This window comes from Lynx canadensis, chromosome A2 (genome assembly GCF_007474595.2).
Source record: "Lynx canadensis isolate LIC74 chromosome A2, mLynCan4.pri.v2, whole genome shotgun sequence".
NCBI lineage: Eukaryota > Metazoa > Chordata > Mammalia > Carnivora > Felidae > Lynx > Lynx canadensis.
The window spans coordinates 11,275,769-11,298,441 of record NC_044304.2 but is presented as its reverse complement, the minus strand read 5'-3'; the positions used below and the strand labels follow the sequence as shown (position 1 = coordinate 11,298,441).

At 50.5% G+C, this 22,673-nt stretch overlaps 1 protein-coding gene across 7 annotated transcripts in view; it reads left to right on the top strand.

Moving 5' to 3' along the window:
* The window catches only part of BRD4 (bromodomain containing 4), an 86,555-nt gene that overhangs the window by 38,816 nt on the left and 25,066 nt on the right, over positions 1–22,673 (top strand). For 4 of the 7 annotated variants that reach the window (XM_030302937.1, XM_030302957.1, XM_030302947.1 and 1 more), the window contains exons 2-7: positions 12,601–12,919; positions 16,551–16,688; positions 18,012–18,147; positions 19,654–19,943; positions 20,641–21,003; positions 21,920–22,048. In XM_030302937.1, coding sequence (XP_030158797.1) covers positions 12,635–12,919; positions 16,551–16,688; positions 18,012–18,147; positions 19,654–19,943; positions 20,641–21,003; positions 21,920–22,048 — 1,341 coding nt within the window. In that variant the 5' untranslated portion in view covers positions 12,601–12,634. Of the gene's footprint in view, positions 1–12,600; positions 12,920–14,372; positions 14,445–16,550; positions 16,689–17,283; positions 17,412–18,011; positions 18,148–19,653; positions 19,944–20,640; positions 21,004–21,919; positions 22,049–22,673 lie in introns of those variants that run through there. The other 3 variants (XM_030302968.1, XM_030302985.1, XM_030302976.1) reach the window with 3 other exon arrangements.

The window sequence follows — 22,673 nt, the reverse complement described above, 5'->3', positions numbered from 1 at the left end:
GGACTTGGGGTCTTTCCAGTTGTGACATTAACTTTGTCACTTTCTGTGTTCCCTTTCCTTTGGGAAAAGTGATGTTGTCCCCCACTCCCACCCGTATTATCTGGGTTCTGTACCTGATGGAACTGAGGCATGGCGAGAAGAAAAGTCATCTTTGCTAGAATCACTTCCTGAGATTACCTGATACTGGCAGATGTAACCTTTTTCACAGGTTTTTCTTGTAAAATTCAACTTCGGAGTGAGGGTCAGAGGGTAAGATCGTTGAGGAAAAAGGTCACCCCATACGCATTAGCTCTTCATCAAGGTAACCAGGCTTCTGCGTCTCTAAACCCAGAGTCGATGTGTGCCTTGTCCTTCATGCATGCTGCTATTCCTGGCACCTTGGAACGTCCTCCTGTTTCCATGTGTCCTCTCGGCCACTGAAGGCCTGGTTTGACCTTTCCTCTCAGTGAGGCCTCTCCGTGGTCATGTGGTCCCTAGAAACTCTTTTTCTGGCCCTGTTTCCTGATCCCTTTTGTCCCCAGTGAACATAGGTGGGTCCCAGGGATGCCTTGAGTCTTGTTCTCAGCCACCATTCTGTTTTGAAGAGCTCAGAGGCATGATGTGTTCTTGTTGGGGATATCACCCCGCCCTGTTACCCCTGCTTCCCAGGGTATCAAATTGTAGAAGGGTTGATTGAAGTGTTGCCTTTCCCACTCATGGGTCTGTTCACACGTTGTTTCCATTTACACATAACAGGCCTGTGTGCTGAGCTGGCACGTTGTGGAACATTCCAGCCACAGGCGTGAACCACCTTCCCCTGTGTGGTGCTAGCCACTGGCTGTGCAGGCTGTTCATCACCTGCCCTTCACTCACCTCCTTCTTGGCCTCCCAAATTCCCAAACAGCTTGCCTTCGATCACTTGCTTGGAGGTCAGCGCTGACATGTTTCCCTGGTGTTTGACGCACTGGAAACACCGTAGTTGGCTGTCTTTTATAGTTTTAAGTTTTGTTCATGAGGATCATGAACTTCATTTTTATCCTTTCGTTGGAAATGAGACGGTTCCAGAGGACAGTGTGATATCACCCTCAGAAGCTTTCTGGTCTACAACCGGGCAGCCCAAGACTGACTGTCGGCCTAGTTGGAACTAATCCTGGTTTCTCACTCTTAGACTTTCCCCTTATTACAGTAGTTTTCACTGTCAAGAGGTGAATGTTCTCTCTCACCCTTGGTGCCCTGCAGATTCTTCTGTTTTCCAGTGTCTTTGTCCTTCCTCCCAAAAAACTCTCATCTAAGTGGAAGAAGTACCCAGCCTCACTGTCTACTTCAGCTTTGCCTTCTGCATGGCCGTGCACTCTGTGGCCATCTTGGAGTTCACTTCTCAAAGCAGGATTTTTTCTACGTGAATTAACAGTCCTTTCGCACTCTATATTACAGTGTAGGTTCACCTCAGTGCCACATAACACTGCACCAGCTCTTTTAGAAAAGCAAATAGCTGAAAATAAAAGGTATAAAAATGAGACAGTTAAAAGAGTCGGAGTAATAGCTTTAAAAGAGGCAACCGGAAGAAAATGTCACTTAACCTTTCCTATGAAGGGCACAACCCTAGACCCAGGTCAGTGGGAATGCAGTGTTTGTATTAATGACATTGTGTTTCTGTCATAATCTTTCAGCTTGTAATTTGGAGTCTTGGCCCAGGTCAAGGCTGCTTTGAGTAGCAGTGGAGGCCTGCTCGCCAGGCAGAGAGACGGAACACAGCAAGAGAGGTCGGTCAGTGGGGGTTTGTGAAAGGTGTCTGATTGCAGAGAAGCTGCGCTGTTTTTACATACGTACTGGTAGGTTGGTTGGGTTTTAGAGTCCTCCACACACCCACCACCCCTGTCCCACTTCATTGTATAGTTCCGTGTACCCGCTCATTTGCACACCATTACCTAATTTAACCTGTAATTTTGTATTCTCTTATTCTTTTTTTGTTTTACTTTTTTTAAGTTTATTTCTTTTGAGAGAGACTGTGCATGTGAGCGGGGGAGGGCCAGAGAGAGAATCCCAACACTGGGGGTCAATCTCACGAAGGGATCACGACCTGAGCCAAAATTGAGAGTCGGAGGCCTAAAGACTGAGCCATCCAGGCACCCCTTGTATTCTGCGTTTCTAACATAACATTTTGTCGCAAACGTTTCCCTCGCCTTGACAAAGTCTAGAAATCTTTGGAACGGGGCTTGCAAACTCGGGCTCACGGGCCAGTCTGAGTGTTATTGGCATATAGCCACGCTCGTTTGTCTAAGGCTTGTGGGTGGGCTGCTTTCCCAGTGCAGCAGCGGCAGGATGGAGTATTGCTATAGACTGTATGTCTTGTACAGCTGGCTGTATTTCTTCCCTGGCCCTTTATAGGAAAAATCAGCCTGCCCCTGCTGGAATATGTTTTAGCCTCGCAGTTTTGATCTTGTCCACATCAAAGTTTTGCTTTTACTGCGTACCCATCACAGGAACATTTTAAATTAACAAATCTGTCCACCCAGATCTAACCATCAGCACAGTGATGTAAACCATATGTAACAACGGAACCTTTTACTGCACCTGAGCTGGTCAACCCTCCAGCTTCTAGCAGCTTTTACAGAGAAAAGATGGCGCAGAAATCTCAGTGCCCCTAATTTAATGGGCCTGCTGATTGGTTTCTAAAGCAGAAGGACAGGAATTCTGAATTGGCAGTGTTGTGATCTGCTGGGCCTTCCTCGCGGTCCTCCTGACCACCACGTCCGTGTGGGCCTGGTGCCCCCCTACTGGGGAACAGAGAGCTTGAGTGCATCTCTGCTCCTTTAGCAGGTAGGTGGCTCATCTCTGCCTTGGGTCACCTGGCTCAAGGCAGGCAGCAGGGCTGAGTCTGAGGTAATGGCCCTGGTTTGGCATTTCTGAGGGGCGGCAGTCAGGGCTTGTACAAGCTGCATGAAGGAGGATTAAGGTTTTGAGAGCTGCCTCAGCGCACAGCCACTGGCCAAGCTCCAGACGGCGCGGTCTGGCTGATGACACGAGCGATGTTCTCACCAGCTGCCTGAGCCAGTCAGATGGAAAAGTAATCCTGTTTGTGCTTCCCCACTGACACAGATGCACAATGAAATGGGCTGTGGCCATGAATGGAAATAGCTTCTGCTCTGGGACCAGAAGGAAGTGGACCTTCTGATATTAGTGTTCCATAACCAGTGTAACCAACATTTCAAGGAAGATGTCCCTAGGACAGGATAAGTATTTGCTGCAAATTGACTGGTACTGAGAAATGACCAGATCCTCCAACCCCTTCTTTTTATTGCTGGGTAGGATCTTGCATTTCCCCCAAATGATTCTTTATAGGAGGGCCTTGCAGTGGTGGGGAGGTGACTTCCTCTGAAGGATGTGCTCCACTGTGAACTTGTAATTTCATGAGGGGTAGGGGTCAGCTGGCATTGGCTGACATTTTGCTTGGCATGAAACAAGTTCAAGGCACAGCTCCTTGTAGCCCTAACTGTGTGGGAACTATAAGTAACAGCTTGGACTCCGTTCCCCTCCACTCTCTCCCCATGGCATCAACAGGGAAGTATGCTTCAGATTTCACCTAGTATGTGAGACGAATCACACTGCAGACAGACAGACAGACAGACAGACAGACGGCCAGGTGCTGTGAGAGCTGTCTGGGCTCTGATTTGTTTCTGGGGGTGAAATTTGGAAACACCACTTCTGGAAATCCGACTGGAGACCTAGCTCAAGGGTCACATGGCATTCAGCTGCTTCTGCAGAGAAAGCAGGCTTGCTGATTAATACATGCCAGGATGTGGAATTCGGGGGGGGGGGTGGGGGGCCCTTGGGCAAACCAGCCCTGTCGGGCCCAGCAGTGCTGGTCAACTAGGCCTCTGCCCCTGTTTTCGGTGAGCAGAGACAACTGTGGAGCAGAGTACTTGAAATACATACAGCCCTGGGTGACCTCCCGCTGACCAGGCTACCACCCACTCTCTTGTGTTGCCACGGGCATGAAGATGATGATGTTGCCCTTGGCCTTGTAGTGTTGCTGTGAGGATTAAGCAGGTATAGCTCAAGTGCTCAGAGAGCACTGGCCCAGGAAGTAGCAGGTATGTGCTGGCAAGCTTGTCTCGGCCCTAGTGCAGGCAGCGTATGTGGTGATGGCTTGCATAAAGCTCTGCTGAGTGTGGCGACGGTATTTCACAGGAGAATTCGTAAAGGTTTCCAGGTAGCCTGCACTGTTCCTTTTTTCCCTGGTGTTTTGCTGCCTCGGTGTTGTGTTACTTAAGGATGAGAGTGAGTAAATGAACATGACAAAGTGGAGGTGGGCCCCTTGGCTTTGTGGGCCCTCTGGCAGTCCAGGACTTCAGATGGGCCTACAAGTTCAAAATTCAGTTGGCCACAACCCACCAAGTTTACCCAGCCTCTTGGGATGAACAGAACTAGGGCCAGATATCCAGAAATCAGCCGATTTCTGGGCAGCTGTATATGGCCTTTTCTTTTCTCTCCTCAGAGTCCCAGAACCAAGCCTATCCATGTCTGTCTTGCCTCCTAGTCTCCAGGAAATAAAACTTTCTGTTGAAATTTGAAAAATATCACATGTGTGTTGTCTGCTAAATTCTGTCCTTAAGTTTTTCTGAGATCATTTCTAAAAAAATTTTTTTTACATTTATTTATTTTTGAGAGAGAGAGCAAGCGGGGAAGGGGCAGAGAGAGAGGGAGACACAGAATCCGAAGCAAGCTCCAGGCTCTGAGCTGTCAGCACAGAACCCGACGTGGGGCTCAAACTCACCAACCGTGTGAGATCATGACCTGAGCTGAAGTCAGACACTTAACCAGGGAGCCACCCAGGCGCCCCTCTCAGATCATTTAGATGAGTTGGGATGTTAGCAGACAGTATCCCTGAAAGCAGGAGTGCTTCATCAGGGGTCTCTAAACTTAGGAAGAGAATCCTCTTAGGAAGAGAATCATTGTTCCTCCTTAATGGAATGTGTGTGCCTATTAGGCGCCGCTTAACTCCTCAGGCCTTAGAGCCAGATGGGATGCCTGCCACCTGCATTTCTGTTTCCACGTTGGGTCTTATGTGGTATCTGCTTTTTGTTACAGCATTCGCTGAACACCAAGCTTTGCAAGATGGGACATTGTCCAAGGGGATATAGTGCAGTCTGGCCTTGAAATTATTAATTGCCTTATACTGATCGTTCCCACAGTGCCCCTCTAAGGTACCATGACACTCTTGGTACTCAATTTGGGGACCAGGGCACTAACTGTCTAATCTCTCTTCATCTTTTCCTTACTCCTTTAAATTGGGACTTTGTTGTAAGGTATCTGTTGGGGATAGATTCAGGACTAGGACACTCATTTGAATCATGCAGCCTTCTTTGGGTTGGAAACAGTAGGTGAAATTTTCTTCCTGTCTCTTGTCCTTCAACTAACTCAACACAGTGAATGGTGGCTCCTGCCTCTTGGCCACAGGTCAGTATGAAAACGGAATAGCATTTTAGGATCTTTTCGACTTAAAACTTTGCCTGAATTGGTTGAAGACGATGTCTACTGTATCACAGGAATCCTACATCCTTATATATGCAGGTAGATTTAGGAGTTTGTGAGTTTTCAGCTTGTCTGTCCCCATAAGCCCTGGTGCTGAGCCATTGATTCACCCTGTCCACGTGCATCCGCTCTTGGGTTCTCTCTCTTTTGCATCTGTGAACTCCACAGGTGCAGGTATAGTTGAAAATGAACCATGAGGCAAGAATGGACTTCTCCTATTGTATCTGTGTTCTGAATGACCCTGGAATCTATCCCCCCAGACCCCCTCCAAGCATGCCCCCCCCCCTTTTCTCCTGCCACTATATTCTCTGCCCTGAGTCAAGAACCTGTGAAGGACAAAAGCCAGTGTGGTCACCTGGCCCCTGTACTGTGCCATCCCTCCCTTCCCACTTCAAATGGTCCTCAGATGCACTGGTATCTCCCCTGCCTCCAGACCCATGCCTGTGTCCCTGCATCGGTCCCTCCTTCTGCTGTCACAAGCCTTGACCCTCTCTGTCCTTCTCTGTCCCTCTCTGCCTCACCCACCACAGGAGTGTGCACACCCTCCCTGTCCTTGGCCAGAGCAGCCTGGCCCTTCTCCTTTACAGTACTTGCCCAAGTATTGCTTAATCACTGGAAGAATGTCACGTTGACCACAGAGTCCTGGGCCTGGCACATGGCACACACGGGATGCGTTGGCTGAGCCAGTGAATCTGGCAGTCACCACATTTTTCTGTGTGCGAGCACGAGCTGCTTTCCTTTCCAAAGCTTTGAGATCTAGAATCCCCAGGGTGACGTTAGTGTAGGGTGCCTTCCGTACCCGAGAGCACTCGCTGTGTACTAGGAGGACAAGAATGAAGTAAAGGTGGCTCTGGCCCCGGGCTCCCAGGTGTGTGTGCACTGGCCGGACTGTTCAGGGAAGCACCAGGTACAGCACATGAAAGGCCTGAAGGTGACAGGGAAGGGGGCCCACCGTGGCCACTGTGTTTAGTGTTGATGCTAGGGTCTGGGGCAGTGCGGGATGGGGTGGTGGTGACCACTGTGGGAAGAATGTACCTAAGGCAGGAACCTAGTTGGATCTGTTGTGTCAGAGAAGTCACCCTGGCTCACACAGAGCCGCTTGCTAGTGCCTGTCTTTCTTGACCCACAACAGACTAGAGAGTCTTGTTGGTTTCCTTTGTGTTCTTTGCCACGGTGCGAATGAGTGGCTTCTGGAAGTTTCGTGAGGATTTTAGTTTCCCCGCAGTCCTGGGAGGGCTGAGCTGCAGGTTTTCGGGCCATGGCTTCTTAAGCTGTGAGTGTGGAGCAGGACATCCTGGTCATCTCATGGCGATCCCTCACGTAGATGGATGTCACCTGTCACTGTCAAGAGGTTGTCTTGAGAGCCACCTGAAAGAAACTTTGAGGTGCTTGTGTCTCTGAGGTCCATCTGATCTGTTAAACTGCACCATGTCTTTGCATTTGAACTGACAGCCTCTAGCAGTTTCTTTCCTGATTGACCTCAGTCTTCACAAGTGTATGGGTCTTGTGCTTAGTTTTTCATGTTACTTAAGATGCGCCAGCTTGTCCCGATCATTTGCATTGGGCCTTTCTGGAGTTGCATGTTCATCTGCTAAATGAGGGCTTCCTTGATTCCAAGTCCAACTGAAACTTCCCAGGAGTCATGTTAGAGTCTGGGTCACCCTGGCTGCTTAGGTCTGATCTTTCTACTTTCTGGGTAAGTTACTTTTCTGTGCCTCCGTTTCTTCATCTTTAAAATGGGGATAAGACCAGAAGCAATCTCAGAGTTGTTTTGAGGATTTAAATGTTACTATGTGTCAAATGTGAGAGGGCTGACTAGGGAAGGGTGTTTGGCTTTTGTGGTGGAAATAGTGGTTTAAAAGCGTAGAGATGAGGCAAAGTTGGAGGATCAGGCTATCTGTAGAGAAAGCTCCGTTCATTTTGTGAACAAAAAAAAATGCAGCTTTCTTGGCTCAACAGCCCATCAGGGCTCGCTTGAAGGTGAAGAAAAGTGGTTATGTCCAGAGCCTTCCATCCCTTAGCTTCCCTGAGAGTCCATTTGGAGAGAAAAAAAGGTACAGCCCAGCCCACAGGTTCCAGAAGTCAGTTGCCTTGACTTCATCTTGCCCTGTGGACACTGTTTAGAGACTTCCAGAATGTCATTGCTTAATGGAAAACATATGGGACTGCTTCCTCCTGGTGGGGCGTGCTTGGCCCCCTGGCATTTTGTGTGCTTGTGGCTGACTGGGCTCCACTGCCCTGGGGCCAGAACATCTCCAGGATGGGGCCACCCCTGCCCCTTGCTTTGCTGTGGCAGCTTACCTGCCATGTGCTTGGCTGTGAAATTCTCAGGCTGTTTTCCTGGAGAAACTGAATAGTGGAAGCAGAACTGCAAATCATTCTTTATCCTCACTTAGTGCCACCCTCCTTTCCAGCTTCCCAGCCTCCCTTCATGATGGTGCCACATTTACACTTGTTTCCTTTTATTCCTTTGGACCAGCATTCTGTCCTGCTGCGTGGAACCTTCTCCCAGCTAACTCCAAGGAGTTCTTCTTAAGAACTTTTAAGAATCCTACTGACCTCTTTCCTTCTCTGTGATATTGCCCTTCTGTTGAGACTTGTATCCAGACACTCAGCATGTCCTGTATCTCTGTGTGCCTGGTCCATGGCCACCATACAGAAGGATCCTGGCCAGCTGGCACACTGTCCATGTCATTCTTCCCTCTGTCTCCCCCTCCTGCCTCACCGGCCCCACCCCAGTTTCTGTAGTTGCCCAATAAACGATTACCCACATCCACTTACCTGTGGAGGATTTTCCAGGGAGTGCTCCAAAGCTTCTGCAGTCCTGTACCTGGCTCTCTGCCCTCCGCCCCACTTCCCACAGTTCCTGAAAACTCTCCTGACCCACTGGCTTCTCCCACCTGGAACCCGCAGTTGGTCTTGGCTGGCTCCCCTCCAGAGACATGGTGTTGGGTTTTGTTTGTTTTTTTTTAAACAGTTTACTGTTGTGTTTGTAGTGCCTTTATTTTGAAAGTAAACTAAATAAAAAACCCACACATGGATATCAGTAAAATTAAATACAATGAGAACAGAACAACAGCATTGTTAAATTCTACGCAGATGGTCATATTCTCTGCTGACACCTCTCTGCACAGCCTTTCACACTGGCACCAATCAGGGACTTTCCTTGTGAATAGTGGAATGAGTAAAATGAAAATAGAGGATGCATACCAGGTGATTAAACGCCATCCACCTAAAGGTGTCCTTTGAACCCTCCTACAGCCGCACCTGAGTCCTGGCATATCACTCTGCAGGTGGCTGTAGACCTTGCTTCTCTGAGGTTGAGGTCCCTCTTTACTGATTAAACCTCAGTTGGAGAAACCCTTTTCTGTCTTCCTTGCTGCCCACCTCAGGAATGAAGGCACACTTTTTGAAGGCTCCACGCATGACTGAATGCGGCTTCTGGGGTCCTTCCTCCCTTCCCATGTCCTACTCAGTGGTGTGTGATTCAGCCTGGCCCCTTGATCTCTCTTCCTTCCCTCTGTTCTCTCCTCTGAGCAATCTCCTGCTGATGGTTCCACACCTTACCCCACCCTTTGGGTGCTTCCCCTCCTTCCTGCTCTTATTGGGATGCATTTTACTCAAGTCATTGGGCTCCTTTCTTACCTCCCAGCTGGGCTTTCCTCATGCATACCTCATGTGCTTACCTCCCACCAGTAATGCCTCCATGCCTACTGCCCTGCCTTGATTTGTGCCCCAGGCACTTCCTTCCAGGACCACGTGGCCATTAGTTCTGGACAGACTTGTACCACAAGTAACCCTGATGGGAGATGGGATGTGTCTTGTGTCTCCAGAGCCTGGAACAGGCCTACCCAGTCACATCTGCCTTTGGAAAGTATTGTAGTCCAGGATATTCTCACTGTTGCCACCTTCAGATGAAGTTGATGTAGGGAAATGCCCCTGCATGGTCCTGAACTCCTGGAACACTGCTCTTGTCTTGGGAGATGCTCTCCAGGCTGCTGCCCACTTCCCCACCTGCAGGCCCCCTCAAGCTCTGATGCCAGATGCCTGTCTGGTTTCAGCCCTGAGTGCTCCTTCCCCATCTTTAGCACCATTTGGTGGGGGCGGGTACCCGGAAATCGCTTCACACCTTCAAAGCCCCCCTATTCCCATTCCTGTAAGTGTTCCCAGCCTGTTGTTCTGGAAGAGCACACCCATCTTAGAGTCTGCCCTAGGAGCTGCCCCCACCTCTACCCCCTTCTCAGATCTCCAGAGGACCCTGAGAAGGGCACAGATTATAAATACTCACCTGGTGTCTTGGACACAGTTGGGCCTCATTAAATACTTAAGTTCAGCATTCGATGCAAGGCCACATCTAGACCTAAGTTGGGACTGCTGCAACATATCCACCCTCTGTTGTCTTGGATGGTAGCACTAGTATTTCTCTCCACAGTGTTGTCCTCTCTAATGAACTAAATGACTAATGAATTACTTGGTTTGAGGTTTGTTTGGTTCTTTGTTTCTTGTTTGTTTTTAAGTGGCCATCCCATCTGGGAAAAGGGGAAAGGCACTTGGCAGATTTCTTACCTGTTCGGTGAAAAACGATAAAGAACAGTCTTAACCTTTTTTTTTTTTTTTTTTTTAATAAGTCTGGGTCAATTTTATTTATTTATTTGAAGGGTTTATTTTTTTTTTTTTTGTTTTTTTTTTTTTTAACATTTATTTATTTTTGGGACAGAGAGAGACAGAGCATGAACGGGGGAGGGGCAGAGAGAGGGAGACACAGAATCAGAAACAGGCTCCAGGCTCCGAGCCATCAGCCCAGAGCCTGACGCGGGGCTCGAACTCACAGACCGCGAGATCGTGACCTGGCTGAAGTCGGACGCTTAACCGACTGCGCCACCCAGGCGCCCCGAAGGTTTTTTTTTTTTTTTTTATCATTTATTCAATTTTGAGAGAGCATGAGTGGGGGAGGGGCAGAGAGCGAGAGAGACACAACCTGAAGCAGGCTCCAGGCTCTGAGCTGACCGCACAGAGCCCGACATGGGGCTCAAACTCACGGACTGCGAGATCATGACCTAAGCCGAAGTCGGACGCTTAACCGACGGAGCCACCCAGGTGTCCCAGTCTTAACCTCTTAAAGCAAGCCTGGATTCAGTTCCCAGACTGAATCTGTAAGATTCAGCCTCTTGCACGTGTTGGCTTTGGGCTCCTCCCACTTGGGTCCCCTCCCTGCAGCGGCCTCTCCCATGTGTTCACTAGCCAGGTGACACCTAGACCTGCAGTCAGCCAGAGCACCCTGGAAGGAATGCCGTCTCCTTGACCAGGTCCGTTTTGTCAGCTCATGGGCTTCCCCTGCAAATAGGACCCATGTGTGGGGCTGGCCGTGGGGGCCGAGGATGGGGAGGTGGACGCCTCAGACCAGGAGGGTCAGCTCTCCACAGCCCCCTGTGAGCGACTTGCTTTTACATAGCAAGCTTTCCCCTGGTGCTTTTAAAACTTGATAATTTGCCAGAACTGCATCTACCAAAACCTTTGTGGGGCTCTTGGTTTAAATCACACTTGGATTGAATTATAAAGTAATTCTTCAGCAGCCAGAGTGCCTAGCTTGTGCTAAGTGTGTTCCAGAAAGAAAGCCATGACAGAGCCAGTGAACGTGCCCTGTCTTTTTTGGTCCCCTCTGCCTACCAGAGTCGTGTGATTGTAAAATCTGCCCTTTTTTCCTAAGCCTTTGCCTGACTCCCTCAGCCGGAGAGGTTTTCTTACCCGCACTGAACTCCTAGGGTTATTACTGGCGATATTCATTAGCTGCAGACAGCTCCTAGATTACAAAGTCTTTCTTATTCTGGGCACTGGGCTTAAAGCTGATACTTCCTTTTTCTTGCCAGTAGAAAAGTGTACACCGAAAGAATGCCAAATAGTCAGTACACATTCGAGCAGATGTTTCTTCTCATTAACAGAGTGTGGGAACTCTCGGCACTGCAAGTAAGGGGTGAATTACTGTGTTTCTGGAGGGCATTTTGGCAGTAAAAACATGTACCCCATATCTGTGGTTTTGTTAGAATAACTGGACAGGTGCACAAAGTTGCCATCATGAGGATGCTCTTGGCGGGATTTGCATTCTTGGCGTGGCCTGAAGCAGGGGTCGTTCAGGTGAGGAGAGTGCCTCGGAAGGGGTGCTCATACAGGCATTGAACTGCATGCAGTTTGTGAGAGGTAACCTGTATCTCTGTGAATAAGCTTTGAAAACCTGGTTAATAAAGTGATAACTTTTAGGTTATCAACACTTACTTTGTGGGATTTCTTTAATCAGCAAACATGCATTATTTTAGTCACCAAGGACGTGTTCTTAGTGAGTGTGAGCATTTGCCCTGAGCACTCGGCAGTGGACTCCGTGGGCCATTCTTCTGGCCCTGATCGCCAAACAGAATTACTGACTTGGCTCGATGTTTCATGAGCCACAAGTACAAAGAATTTTAATGTAAAGGACATATTTGGGGGCTTGCAAATCATCCTGCCTCCCACACAGGCAGTGTCCCTGAAAAACTCTCACATGGGGGTTGCCTGGGTGGCTCTGTGTGTCAAGCGTCCAACTCTGGTTCATGTCATGATCTCATGGTTCATGGGATCGAGCCCCATGTTGGGCTGTGCACCTATACTGCTAGAGCCTGCTTGGGGATGCGGTTTCTGTCCCCCCAACCCCAACTAAATGAGTAAAAACTTTTTTTTTTTTTTTTTTTTTAATAACCATTACATGATGTGAGAACCTGGTTTGTTGGCTTATTCTGCCTCTTTCTGCATGGAATCAGTAGTGCTCACAGCCCTTGAAGGCTCCTGGTCAGCTCTTCTCTCTGAGCCCCGTCTCTCCTGACGCTCGCCATTGGTACTTGCTCTCTCTTCCGTTCTGTAGGATGCGTCGTCTGCTCTCTGCCGAAGAGAGCAGACACAGGGGGCCTTTTATTTTAGTCAGTGCAGGAAGCGTCTTTCTGGTCAGCCTGACCAGTTTCCACCAGAGGAGCTTGGCCCTTGGAAGCCACACACTCGTGGCACTGTGAGTGGTGCCCATCTGCTGCCTGGTTTCTGATTATAGCTTTTTTCTCCTTGTAGAGTGCCCAGTGAAGAATGTGATGGGATCAGTAGCATGTCTGCGGAGAGCGGCCCTGGGACGAGATTGAGAAATCTGCCAGTGATGGGGGATGGACTAGAAACCACCCAAATGTCTACAACGCAGGCCCAGGCCCAACCCCAGCAAGCCAACACAGCCAGCACCAACCCCCCGCCCCCGGAGACCTCCAACCCCAACAAGCCCAAGAGGCAGACGAATCAATTGCAATATCTGCTCAAAGTGGTGCTCAAGACACTATGGAAACACCAGTTTGCGTGGCCTTTCCAGCAGCCTGTGGACGCCGTCAAGCTAAACCTCCCTGTGAGTAACTTGGGCAGGGCCCGGGGCTGCTGTCCTCCAGGTCCCTTCCCATGTTGCTCCTGGGGACGGTGGGGGACGGGAGGAGGACACAGAATTGCCTTTGGGGCCCCGCTCTGAACTGCCAGCACTCATGAGGCCCTTGAGTGAATGGTTTTGGTAGTCTTGACGGACAGTCATCAGTTCTTAGATTTCGGCTCCGGGAGAAACCGTAGAGAAGTTGAAATGGGGGTGAAAAGGAGTGCTTGCAGCTTTCCTTCTGATCCCTTAGGGGAGCTGAAGTAGGAGCAGTTGGTGGTCCAGGCCCCCTACTTCTCAGGCATGGTTGGGAGGCTGTGGAAGGGGGACTGGTTTGCTGCAGTACCTTTTCTGTACTGACATGGTCGTCATCGTCGCGATCACCCAGAGCACAGGGCGGGAAGAGGCAGTGGAGTATCTCCCAGGCAACCAGTACTTGGAGGGGCCTGGTTGGAGGGAGGAGGTAACCGGTGCAGCTTTGCCCTCGGCTGCCTCCACGCACACCCGCCACCTGCTCAGTTGCAGCCACGGTGCACTTGCTTTGGTTCTTCTGTACCCCTCTTCTGCTCTTTCCCTAGAGAGTTTTCCTTTTGCCCACATCCCTAGCAAATGGTTCTGGAACCTCAGTTTGTATCTCTAACTGAACCTCAGGGAAGAAACGGGATAGATAATTTTTTTCTTTTCTTCTAGCATTGAGGACTAAGTGTCTCTAAGTTAAGCCCTGCTGTTTGCTAAGTCTCACACATCCCCTGGATGAGGAGTTACATGATTATTGCCATAGACGCAGGCGTGGGTCTTTGGGGGTTTGAACTGCACAAGTGTAGGAACCTCAGCCTTTGCCAGGCATCCAGTTTCAAAAAGGATGAATACACTGCTAGTGTGACCCTCCTGTTGTGAAAGCAGCTGTGTCCGTGACATTCGTCCAATTACCTCTCTCTGTTGAGTGTGTGTCATGTGCACTCAGGAAGAGCAAGTCAGGAGGAGGCACTGCGGGTCTAGATCATGAACTGGCTCAAGAAAAGGGGCGGAAGCAAAAGAGGATCCTTGCCAGATCTGGGCTTCAGAGGCTACTCTTGCTGGTGACCGTGACAAGGAGTAGGGGCAGACGACCTGTCACTGGGGGGAGGTTCTTCAGAGAGCTTGCTACAGCATAATCTCTGTTTGGGTTAGTGGGCTGGGCTGGGCCGTGTGGGATCCACAGGTGAGGGTGACCTTCCCAGAGCAAAGGCAAAAGACTGGGAGGAGGTGGGTCTGGGGTGGGGGGTGAAATCCAGGGGGTACTGCAACTTTTATAGCACCAAAGGGAGGTGGTGGGAAACCTGTAGAAGAGAGCCAGGAGAATCACCAGCAGAGAGCAGTCCCCCAGGTTTCCACATCAGAGGCTGCAGGGAGGTCAAAGAGATGAGGATTCCGACCTGACCCTCCTGTTGGCCTTTAGGAAGGCATTGGTGACCTTAGGAAGATGTGACGCAGAAGTAGAAACCAGATTCCCGACGGTGTGAATGAGAAGGTGAGGATGTGAAGCCATCATTTCGAGAAATTTGGCATTGAAGGGAAACCGCGGCAGGGCCAGAATGGAGGAGGGGTTGGTTTGTTACAGGAAAATTCAGAGGGCTGAGAGGGCGAAGACCGAGGAAAAAAAGGTGGGGGGGGGGGCGCTGGGGTACCCAAAATCCCGAGAAGGCAGCATCCCCAGCTAGCAGGACAGACATGGGGCAGGGGGGTCTGTAAGGCCCAGTGGTTTGGGAGTTTAAGGTCATTCACTGTGCAGTGGAGACCAGGCTCCCCGGAGGTCACAGTGTGAATCCCTGTTTCTGTGACTGTTGACATCACCCTCAGCAGTTCTGACATAGGAAGAAGAGGCCGGTGCAAGGTGGCACTGATCTGGTGTCTTCAGGGAGGTGGGAGCGCCAGGAACTGACCCAGAGGAGTAGGGCAGGGCTAGTCAGTCAGAAGCAGCGTTCTGCTTAAAGCCTGGGGTTCCAGGGACCTCTCCCCCTCCTCGAGAAAATGTTACTACAGCCACAAAAAAAAGGGTTCTTTCTTTTTCTGTTTTCTGACACCTTCCAGGAATCTTTATCTGCATTTTGTCCTCTGATCTCTGCTGGACTTTTCACTAGAATGCCTGCCCCTTCTGTTCAGTAAACATGTACAGTTGGATTGTCATGCCCCTAAACCCACTGCCCCCTTGTCGGCACGCTCATGCACTCGCTCTCTGTCTCTCTCCCTCTACTTGACAGGCCATGGCCAGTTCAAGCAGCTGACACCATTATTGGCCATAGACTAAAAAATATATTTCCACTGGGGCCTTGGTTCTCTTGGGAAAGGTGGCCAGAGCCATAGTAGAATATAGAAAGTCTGGTACAGTCTGTCCTTGTGGCCTCCTGGGCAGGGTACCCGGGCATGCGTGTGTAGCCCTTGCCAGCTCAGGGCTATGATCTCTGCCACTCATTATGTGTAAGCTGGTTGCTTTTGTTCCTTTCTCGTGGGTGTCAGAACAGCTAGCCTCACACCCTGTGCTTACCTTTCCAATACTGTCCACCATTTCCAGGCAAGACCGTGGCACTTGGTGAGGGATAGGCCTGCCTCTCTGCCATCAGGACTGGTTCTGATACCACACCCAGGCCTGATTAAGGGAGCCTCTGAGATTGCAGTCTACCTTGGAGCTGGCCAGCTGCATGCGGGTCTCCCTGCCTGGCTCTCTCTGGTCCTTCTACAGGGAAGCCTGGTGTGCTGCCTGTTCTGTCCCCAGATACCTCCTGTGGTTATTTTTAAATATAAACATTCAGTTTTTAGGATAGGTTTAGATTTAGAGAAAGCGGACAGTAGTAGAGTCTGATTTGAAGGGCTTTAGGATTTCTACACCTGCCGTCTGGCTCCTTCCGTTTGGCACTTGTAGAGTAAGGTGTGAAGTTTTGAGGAGTGGGGTCTGCTGGATTTTTTTTTTTTTTTTTAACTGAGGATTGTACGGGTTGTCTGGATTCCTCATTAACCTGGTTGGTTATTCAGCTATATCCAGGTACTGCTGACACATCCTTTAGAAAGACCAGTAATCGAAATGGAAGTGCGGTGAACTTGAGTGAAGGTGGAGGCTTCTGCTCCATGGTTCTTCAGTGTGATCAGAAGCAGGGATTCCAGTTGTTACAGGTGTGCCTCGATGCTGGTTCCATAGGATTTTGCGTTTTATGGACCAGTAAAATGTCAAAATAGTAGGGAGAAAGTACAACCTGCTGTATAGGTTGTTTTACTAGATAAGGACTGCTTTTCAAAGAGCTGTATGTTTTCCCTGTTATTTACTAGAAATTAAAGGATTTTAACATCACACAAAAAAAAGGGAAAAAAGCCTAGATCTCAGTAAAGACAACCTGTTCCCAGACCTGGGCACGTGACAGACTTGGACATTTTCCCTCCAGATTTGCACCCGACATGTAAGAATTCTTCCCTAATTCTCACTTTGTCTTGGATTCCCGTTGAGATGGCTTGCTGAGACCATGGAAGGGCTTCAGTCTGTGCCGTGGCTCTCATCTGTGTTCCTGGAGTGAGATCCACAGGCCCACCTATGAATGCTGCATGGCCGGGAAGGTGACACTGGCCTTTTGCTCTTTTTGCTCTCCAGGATTACTATAAGATCATTAAAACGCCTATGGATATGGGAACAATAAAGAAGCGCTTGGAAAACAACTATTACTGGAATGCTCAGGAATGTATCCAGGACTTCAACACTATGTTTACAAATTGTTACATCTACAACAAGGTGAGATGTGGTGGCAGGTGTCCAGCTGCCCTGAGGGGAGGGGAGGAGAGGAGAAGGAGGCGGACATATCTGGAGCCTGTGGGCAGGGGTGCTTGGTAGCCAGTGGGATTTAGAGTCTGATGGGAGGAGATCATTTGGAGGCAGAAATAATGGGACCCATGGCTTTGCCTGTGACTGGGTGTTTCTTTTTTGGGGAGGAGGGTGCTGGCCTTGCTTTACTTCCAAGCCGTCCTTGTTAGCTTGAAGCATGTGCTTCTTGTGCCCTTGGGATTTTGGTTCTTGGGCATGTGTAGTAGAGAAGGTGTGAGAAGGACAGTGACAACTCATTAAAGAGTCCATTTGGGTGATGTCAATTGTCAGGAAGGAGCCTACTAACATGTAGTTGTGCAAAGGTGTGTTCAAACAGAAACCTCAATGTGAGAGAGGGTGTGATGGGGGCCGCCGCATCTGAAATGTGGACATGACCATTGACAACTTGTGGCCGTAGAATTGAATGTCCCCTGATCTCACTTGTAGACCTGAAGGTCACTTCTTAACCCCGTTAGCCAAACCTTTCGGCTCGGCTGTGCCATGAAGCCAGATCATTTGTTTACAGTTCAGACCACAGATGTGATTAAAACCAACCCTTTCATATAGAACGGCTCTGGAGGGAGACACTATACAGAACTCAGCTTTTGACCTCTGCTGGTGTAGTGGGTAAAATTGCCCAGAAGAGATGGGTAGGTGAGTTTCTTGAAGTTTACTGTGTTTTTTTAAAAGTCTCAGCTCTCATCACTAGGTTTCAGTGAAATGTCCACAGATGAGCTTCTCAGTTTAGAGCTGAGTGGGAACAGCATGTCGTAGATGAGGCAACAGAGTGGGGACCCATAATGTAGTTCGAGATAGGCATGACCCGAGCCCCAGTGAGCTGCCTTGAGGGAACACTGGGGAGCATTGTCAGAGCCCTGCTAATGTATCTGTGGCAAGAAATCCTGTGTAATTCAAGTATTTGTAGTGGAGTGGAATTGTGTCAGAGGAGGGATTCTGTCAGTGATTGGCAGGGCTTGTTAGATACTTAAGGCACTAGGATGGTTTCTCAGGCCAGAGCTTAAAAGACTAGAGAGGGAGGTGCAGGTGGACGGGTGCTGATTCAGGCACGTGAACCTCTGTGATATCTGGTGGCATAACTGTCGTGGCCCTTTAGGATTCAGATCGGGAAGGACCCTGACTATGATACTTCATGCTTTGGGGCAGGGGGTGGGTGGCACAGGGTGGGCAGCTCTTGCTCTATCTAGAGAGGTGGTGAGGGCTTTCTGACCCTCACCCCCGTGTCTCCTTTTCCAGCCTGGAGATGACATAGTCTTAATGGCAGAAGCTCTGGAGAAGCTCTTCTTGCAGAAAATCAATGAACTGCCCACTGAAGAAACTGAGATCATGATAGTCCAGGCAAAAGGAAGAGGACGTGGGAGGAAAGAAGCAGGTAGGGTACCTCTAGTGCCCCAGCACCGTTTGCCTCACATTGAAATAACAAGGACATTGGCTTTCCTTCTCCCCAGTCTTGTCTCCTTCTCCAGGTTCAGTGAAGGACTAACTGGGAGTGGTAGTAGGGTCAGGCTTAGTGGTGAAAGTGCCCCTTTCAGAGGGTCGCATGAGTGTGTGACCTCCCACAAAGTAGAAATAATTGGACCCTGCTTTTTTTTTTTTTTTCTTTTCTTTTCTTTTTTTTCTTTTTTTCTTTTTTTTTCTTATGGACCTTGGTTAAAAAGTGACTTTTTCAAAGCATTTTTGTTATTTGAATTATTTACTCCATTTTAGAGGAAAGGAATTCACCTGACCAGTGGCGGTTTTAACTAACAATCGTATCCTTGAACCTTGAAGTTGGTTGTTTGAATTATCTTAAGATGCTTATGTCAGAGCCAGGCCTGCTTTTTGATGCTTCTGAAGTCAAAGTGAAGCTCTCCCTTCCTTGTCTATCTCAGCGGCCACCCTGCTTCCTGCCCTTGTCTCTCAGCCTGACACAGGATTCCAAAGGCCAGCTGCTGGGGAGAGAGGAGAAACAGTGAAATGTTTCTGTCTAGGAAAAGCTCTAACAGCTGCCTTCTGCATCTTGCCATCCTTAGCTCTGTGCTGAGGTGGCCCATGCTGTGGGGTGTTTGCTTCTCTAAAGAGAGGGCTTTCGACTGACTTCCCTCCCTGCTCAGAAGTGGTGGCTTCACGGGAGCAAAGGGGGCTGGCCTAATCCCCTGCTGGGATGAGGGGTAGCTAAGGACAGGTGGTCCTGAGGGTCATCCCGTAGACGTGGGTCCTGCCACGGGGTGGCCAGTATCCTTACCGTCTGGGAGGCCTGCCCTTACTCTCTGGGACCAGGAGTTTGGTCTGCACATGGGACAGATGCAGGGTGTTGTGTCTGGGCTCACCCGCGCAGCTGCAGGGAGGCAGTCTGAGCCGGTCACGAAGGGCAGCAGCCGTCCAGCCTCCTCCTGTGGCTCAGGGAGGTGGAAGTTTGCCAGTTTCCAGAAACCTTGGCCAGGGCTGCTGATGCCGGCCCCCTGCCAGAATTGCTTACTCAGAAGGCAGCGCTTCTGGGAATGAGGACAGCTCTGTCCGAAAGTGCCAAGGAACATTTTTCCGCTCCCCTTCTACAGGCCTGGTGCTAACTCTCAGCGTGTGTTTCCTGCTCCTTTGGCCCCGGCCTCCATGCCCATGAAAGCGTCTTTGTGCCTGATTTGGGACTTGAAGCCAGGACGCTTCAGGAGGTGTGGCATGCAGTGTGCCGCTGCTCTCAGAGATCCCTGGGGCAGGTGGACCAATTTGGCCAAGGTCTGGGGTGTACGGGTTGTTCTGTCTCTTAGGCGAATAGTTACGGTGACGTTATGTGCTCTGCCCGCACAGATGTGTGCTCACCACATGTGACAGTGTCTCCATGAGGTCAGCCAGCGTGTGTCAGGTTCGGCATCTAACCACCTGTCCCTTTTATGATTGGTAGGGACGGCAAAACCTGGCGTCTCTACGGTACCAAACACAACTCAAGCATCGACTCCTCCGCAGACCCAGACCCCTCAGCAGAACCCTCCGCCTGTGCAGGCTACACCTCACCCCTTCCCTGCGGTCACCCCAGACCTCATCGTTCAGACCCCCGTCATGACAGTGGTGCCTCCCCAGCCACTGCAGACAGCCCCGCCGGTGCCCCCTCAGCCACCACCCCCACCTGCACCAAACCCCCAGCCTGTGCAGAGCCACCCACCCATCATCGCGGCCACCCCACAGCCTGTGAAGGTGAGCGTTCTCTGTGTGTGCGTGTGGCCCAACCTGGCCACTGGTGGGCTCCTACCACCTCAGCACCCCCTCTTTTTTGTCTTCCCTTCCATAGCAGTGAGGCTTGCAGGAGACAAGTCACTGTCACTGCCGGCGCTTCATGCAGAGCTTGTCCTGGCTCCTGGGGCACTTTGTGGGTGTTTTGGGGGCACTGTGCAGTGTTTAAGTCATGGCCTAGAAGCTGCTGCCCTGCTGGCCCACAGGTCCCATAGTTGAGCCCACCCCCCAGGGCTTGCCAACCCCCCAGCCCCTTCCCTAGTTCTAATTTAGACTGTGCATGTTTGCAGATGGCACCCTTATAGTCTCTGAGACGTGCCTGCCCTGGGGGGGCCAATGTGTCCAGGCTTGGCTCCGAGCGGCTTCCCTGGCATTAAGTGGGAAGCTGCTTCAGGAGGTTTCTGTGGCCTCCAGTGAGCAGATTGTGCCCTTGCGTGTGTGCTTTCTCCTGCCACTGGCAGGTCCTGTCCCAGCTGCAGAGAGAGTGATGGGACAGGTCTTTTCTTGCCTCGGTCCTTCACCCATGGAGTTACCTTTGAGCCCCATTCCCCGTGAATGTTGGAACCCCAGAAAGGACCCAGCTGCAGGAGTGAGCGGAGGGAGGGACAGCTGTGCCGGCCGTCACCTTTGACCGTGCTTGTCACCCCTGTGCTCTCGGCAGACAAAGAAGGGAGTTAAGAGGAAAGCGGACACCACCACCCCCACCACCATTGACCCCATTCATGAACCACCATCACTACCCCCGGAGCCTAAGACTGCCAAGCTGGGCCCCCGGCGGGAGAGCAGCCGGCCTGTGAAGCCCCCCAAGAAGGACGTGCCCGACTCTCAGCAGCACCCGGTGTCGGATAAGAGCAGCAAGGTCTCAGAGCAGCTCAAGTGCTGCAGTGGCATCCTCAAGGAGATGTTTGCCAAGAAGCACGCAGCCTACGCCTGGCCGTTCTACAAGCCTGTGGACGTAGAGGCATTGGGCCTGCACGACTACTGTGACATCATCAAGCACCCCATGGACATGAGCACAATCAAGGTGAGCAGATGCCCCCCTCTCGCCCCCCCCCCCCCCCAAGAGCTGGGGGCAGGGCTCCCCGGGACAGAGACGGTCAGAACCTCCTAGGCTGGTCCAAGAGGAGGGTCCAGGCCCTGGGTGCTTCTGAACTGTGCTCTAGCAGCTGTCTCTTCTCACCAGCTCAAAGCAGCCCAGCGCCCCCTGCTGGGAATTGTAGGGGACGGCCTCCAGGACCACGTGCTTGGGAATTTTCTTCCCAGACAGCAGCAATGCTGTGCCCTCTGGTCTGGGGACAAGCCCTCTGTGGCCTTGGGCCCTGGTGCCCATGGGCACTTTGCACACAGTTAATGTTCCAGGAGGGGTTGAGAGTTGATGACTTTGCCAGGCCCGGTGTCATAGAGTGGGTCTTGATGTCTCCTCTCAGGAGGAGACACACAAGTGCTGGCATCTTCATTGTCGTATTTTGAGGCCTTTTTGGTTATGTTTATTTATTTTAAGCCATTTTGCATTTCTCTCTGTCTGGGAGTAGAGTAAGCCTGCCCCCAACATGGGACAGACAGAAGAGGGGACAGTACTTATGTTCCTTTTGACCCGTGTCTTATCCCATATCACCAAGACAGGTGTATGTCAGGTCAGAACTGGTCCCAGCCCTTCTCTTACAGTCTGGCTGAAGCTCTGTCTCCATTTATTCTGTGTCCACTTGGTCCTTAGTCACAGTGACCAGGATGGGTGGGTTTGGCGTGCTAGCAGGGCATTTCCCAGCCCTGAGACTTGCTTTTGAGTGTCTTTTTGTCCACCTGACAGAGAACTAAGGTGATGATCTCTTCTCTGCTCCGCTGCAAAACCGACCTGCTCCTACAGGCAGCCCTCCTGGCTGTCACGTCCCCATTGGAGCAGGTTTGGGCATAACTAAGGAGGCCCTGTCTTGTCTTTGCAGTCTAAACTGGAGGCCCGCGAGTACCGCGACGCTCAGGAATTTGGTGCTGATGTACGATTGATGTTTTCCAACTGCTATAAATACAACCCTCCTGACCACGAGGTGGTGGCCATGGCCCGCAAGCTCCAGGTGAGGCCCTGGGGAAGCTCCAGGTACAACATCCTGCAGTAGAGCAGGCTGGGGTCCTGGGTGGGCCAGGCCTGTATGGCCCTTCATAGATTTTATTTCTGTCATTTGCTTTGGTATAATGCCATGTTGCTTTGAAGATGAACTTGAGTCAGGATAGCGTGTGCATCAATATAAAATTGAGGTTATTTTATTATAAAGCAGGACAGTTGGTTTTGGTCTTGGGCATTTGGGGTTTTGTTTTAGTGTATCCCACTGAAAACCTCCTGCCCCATACCTGCATTCGGTTGCCCTTGGCCAGAAGAGTGTATGTGCTGTATGTGGCCCAATGTGTTCTCCAAAACAGACCTGTCTCCGGTTGGTGGCAGACACTCTTGTTAGGTAGACACTTGGACACAGTTTTGACCTGAAGTAACTGCTCAGCTGTGGACGTTTCTTCACCAGAGCCTTGAAATCTTTTGCCTTCTAGGTGTTCCGTGAGGCCACAACTTCCTAATGGGTGCCATTGAGGTTTGTGGCCCCTTCAAGTTGGTCTGGGTGTGCACCCTGTAAAGTGCACATGTGAGTGGAAGGAAGGGGGGCAGGTTACAGCATAATGTGTGAACTGACTTCACTTTGCTTTATTTAA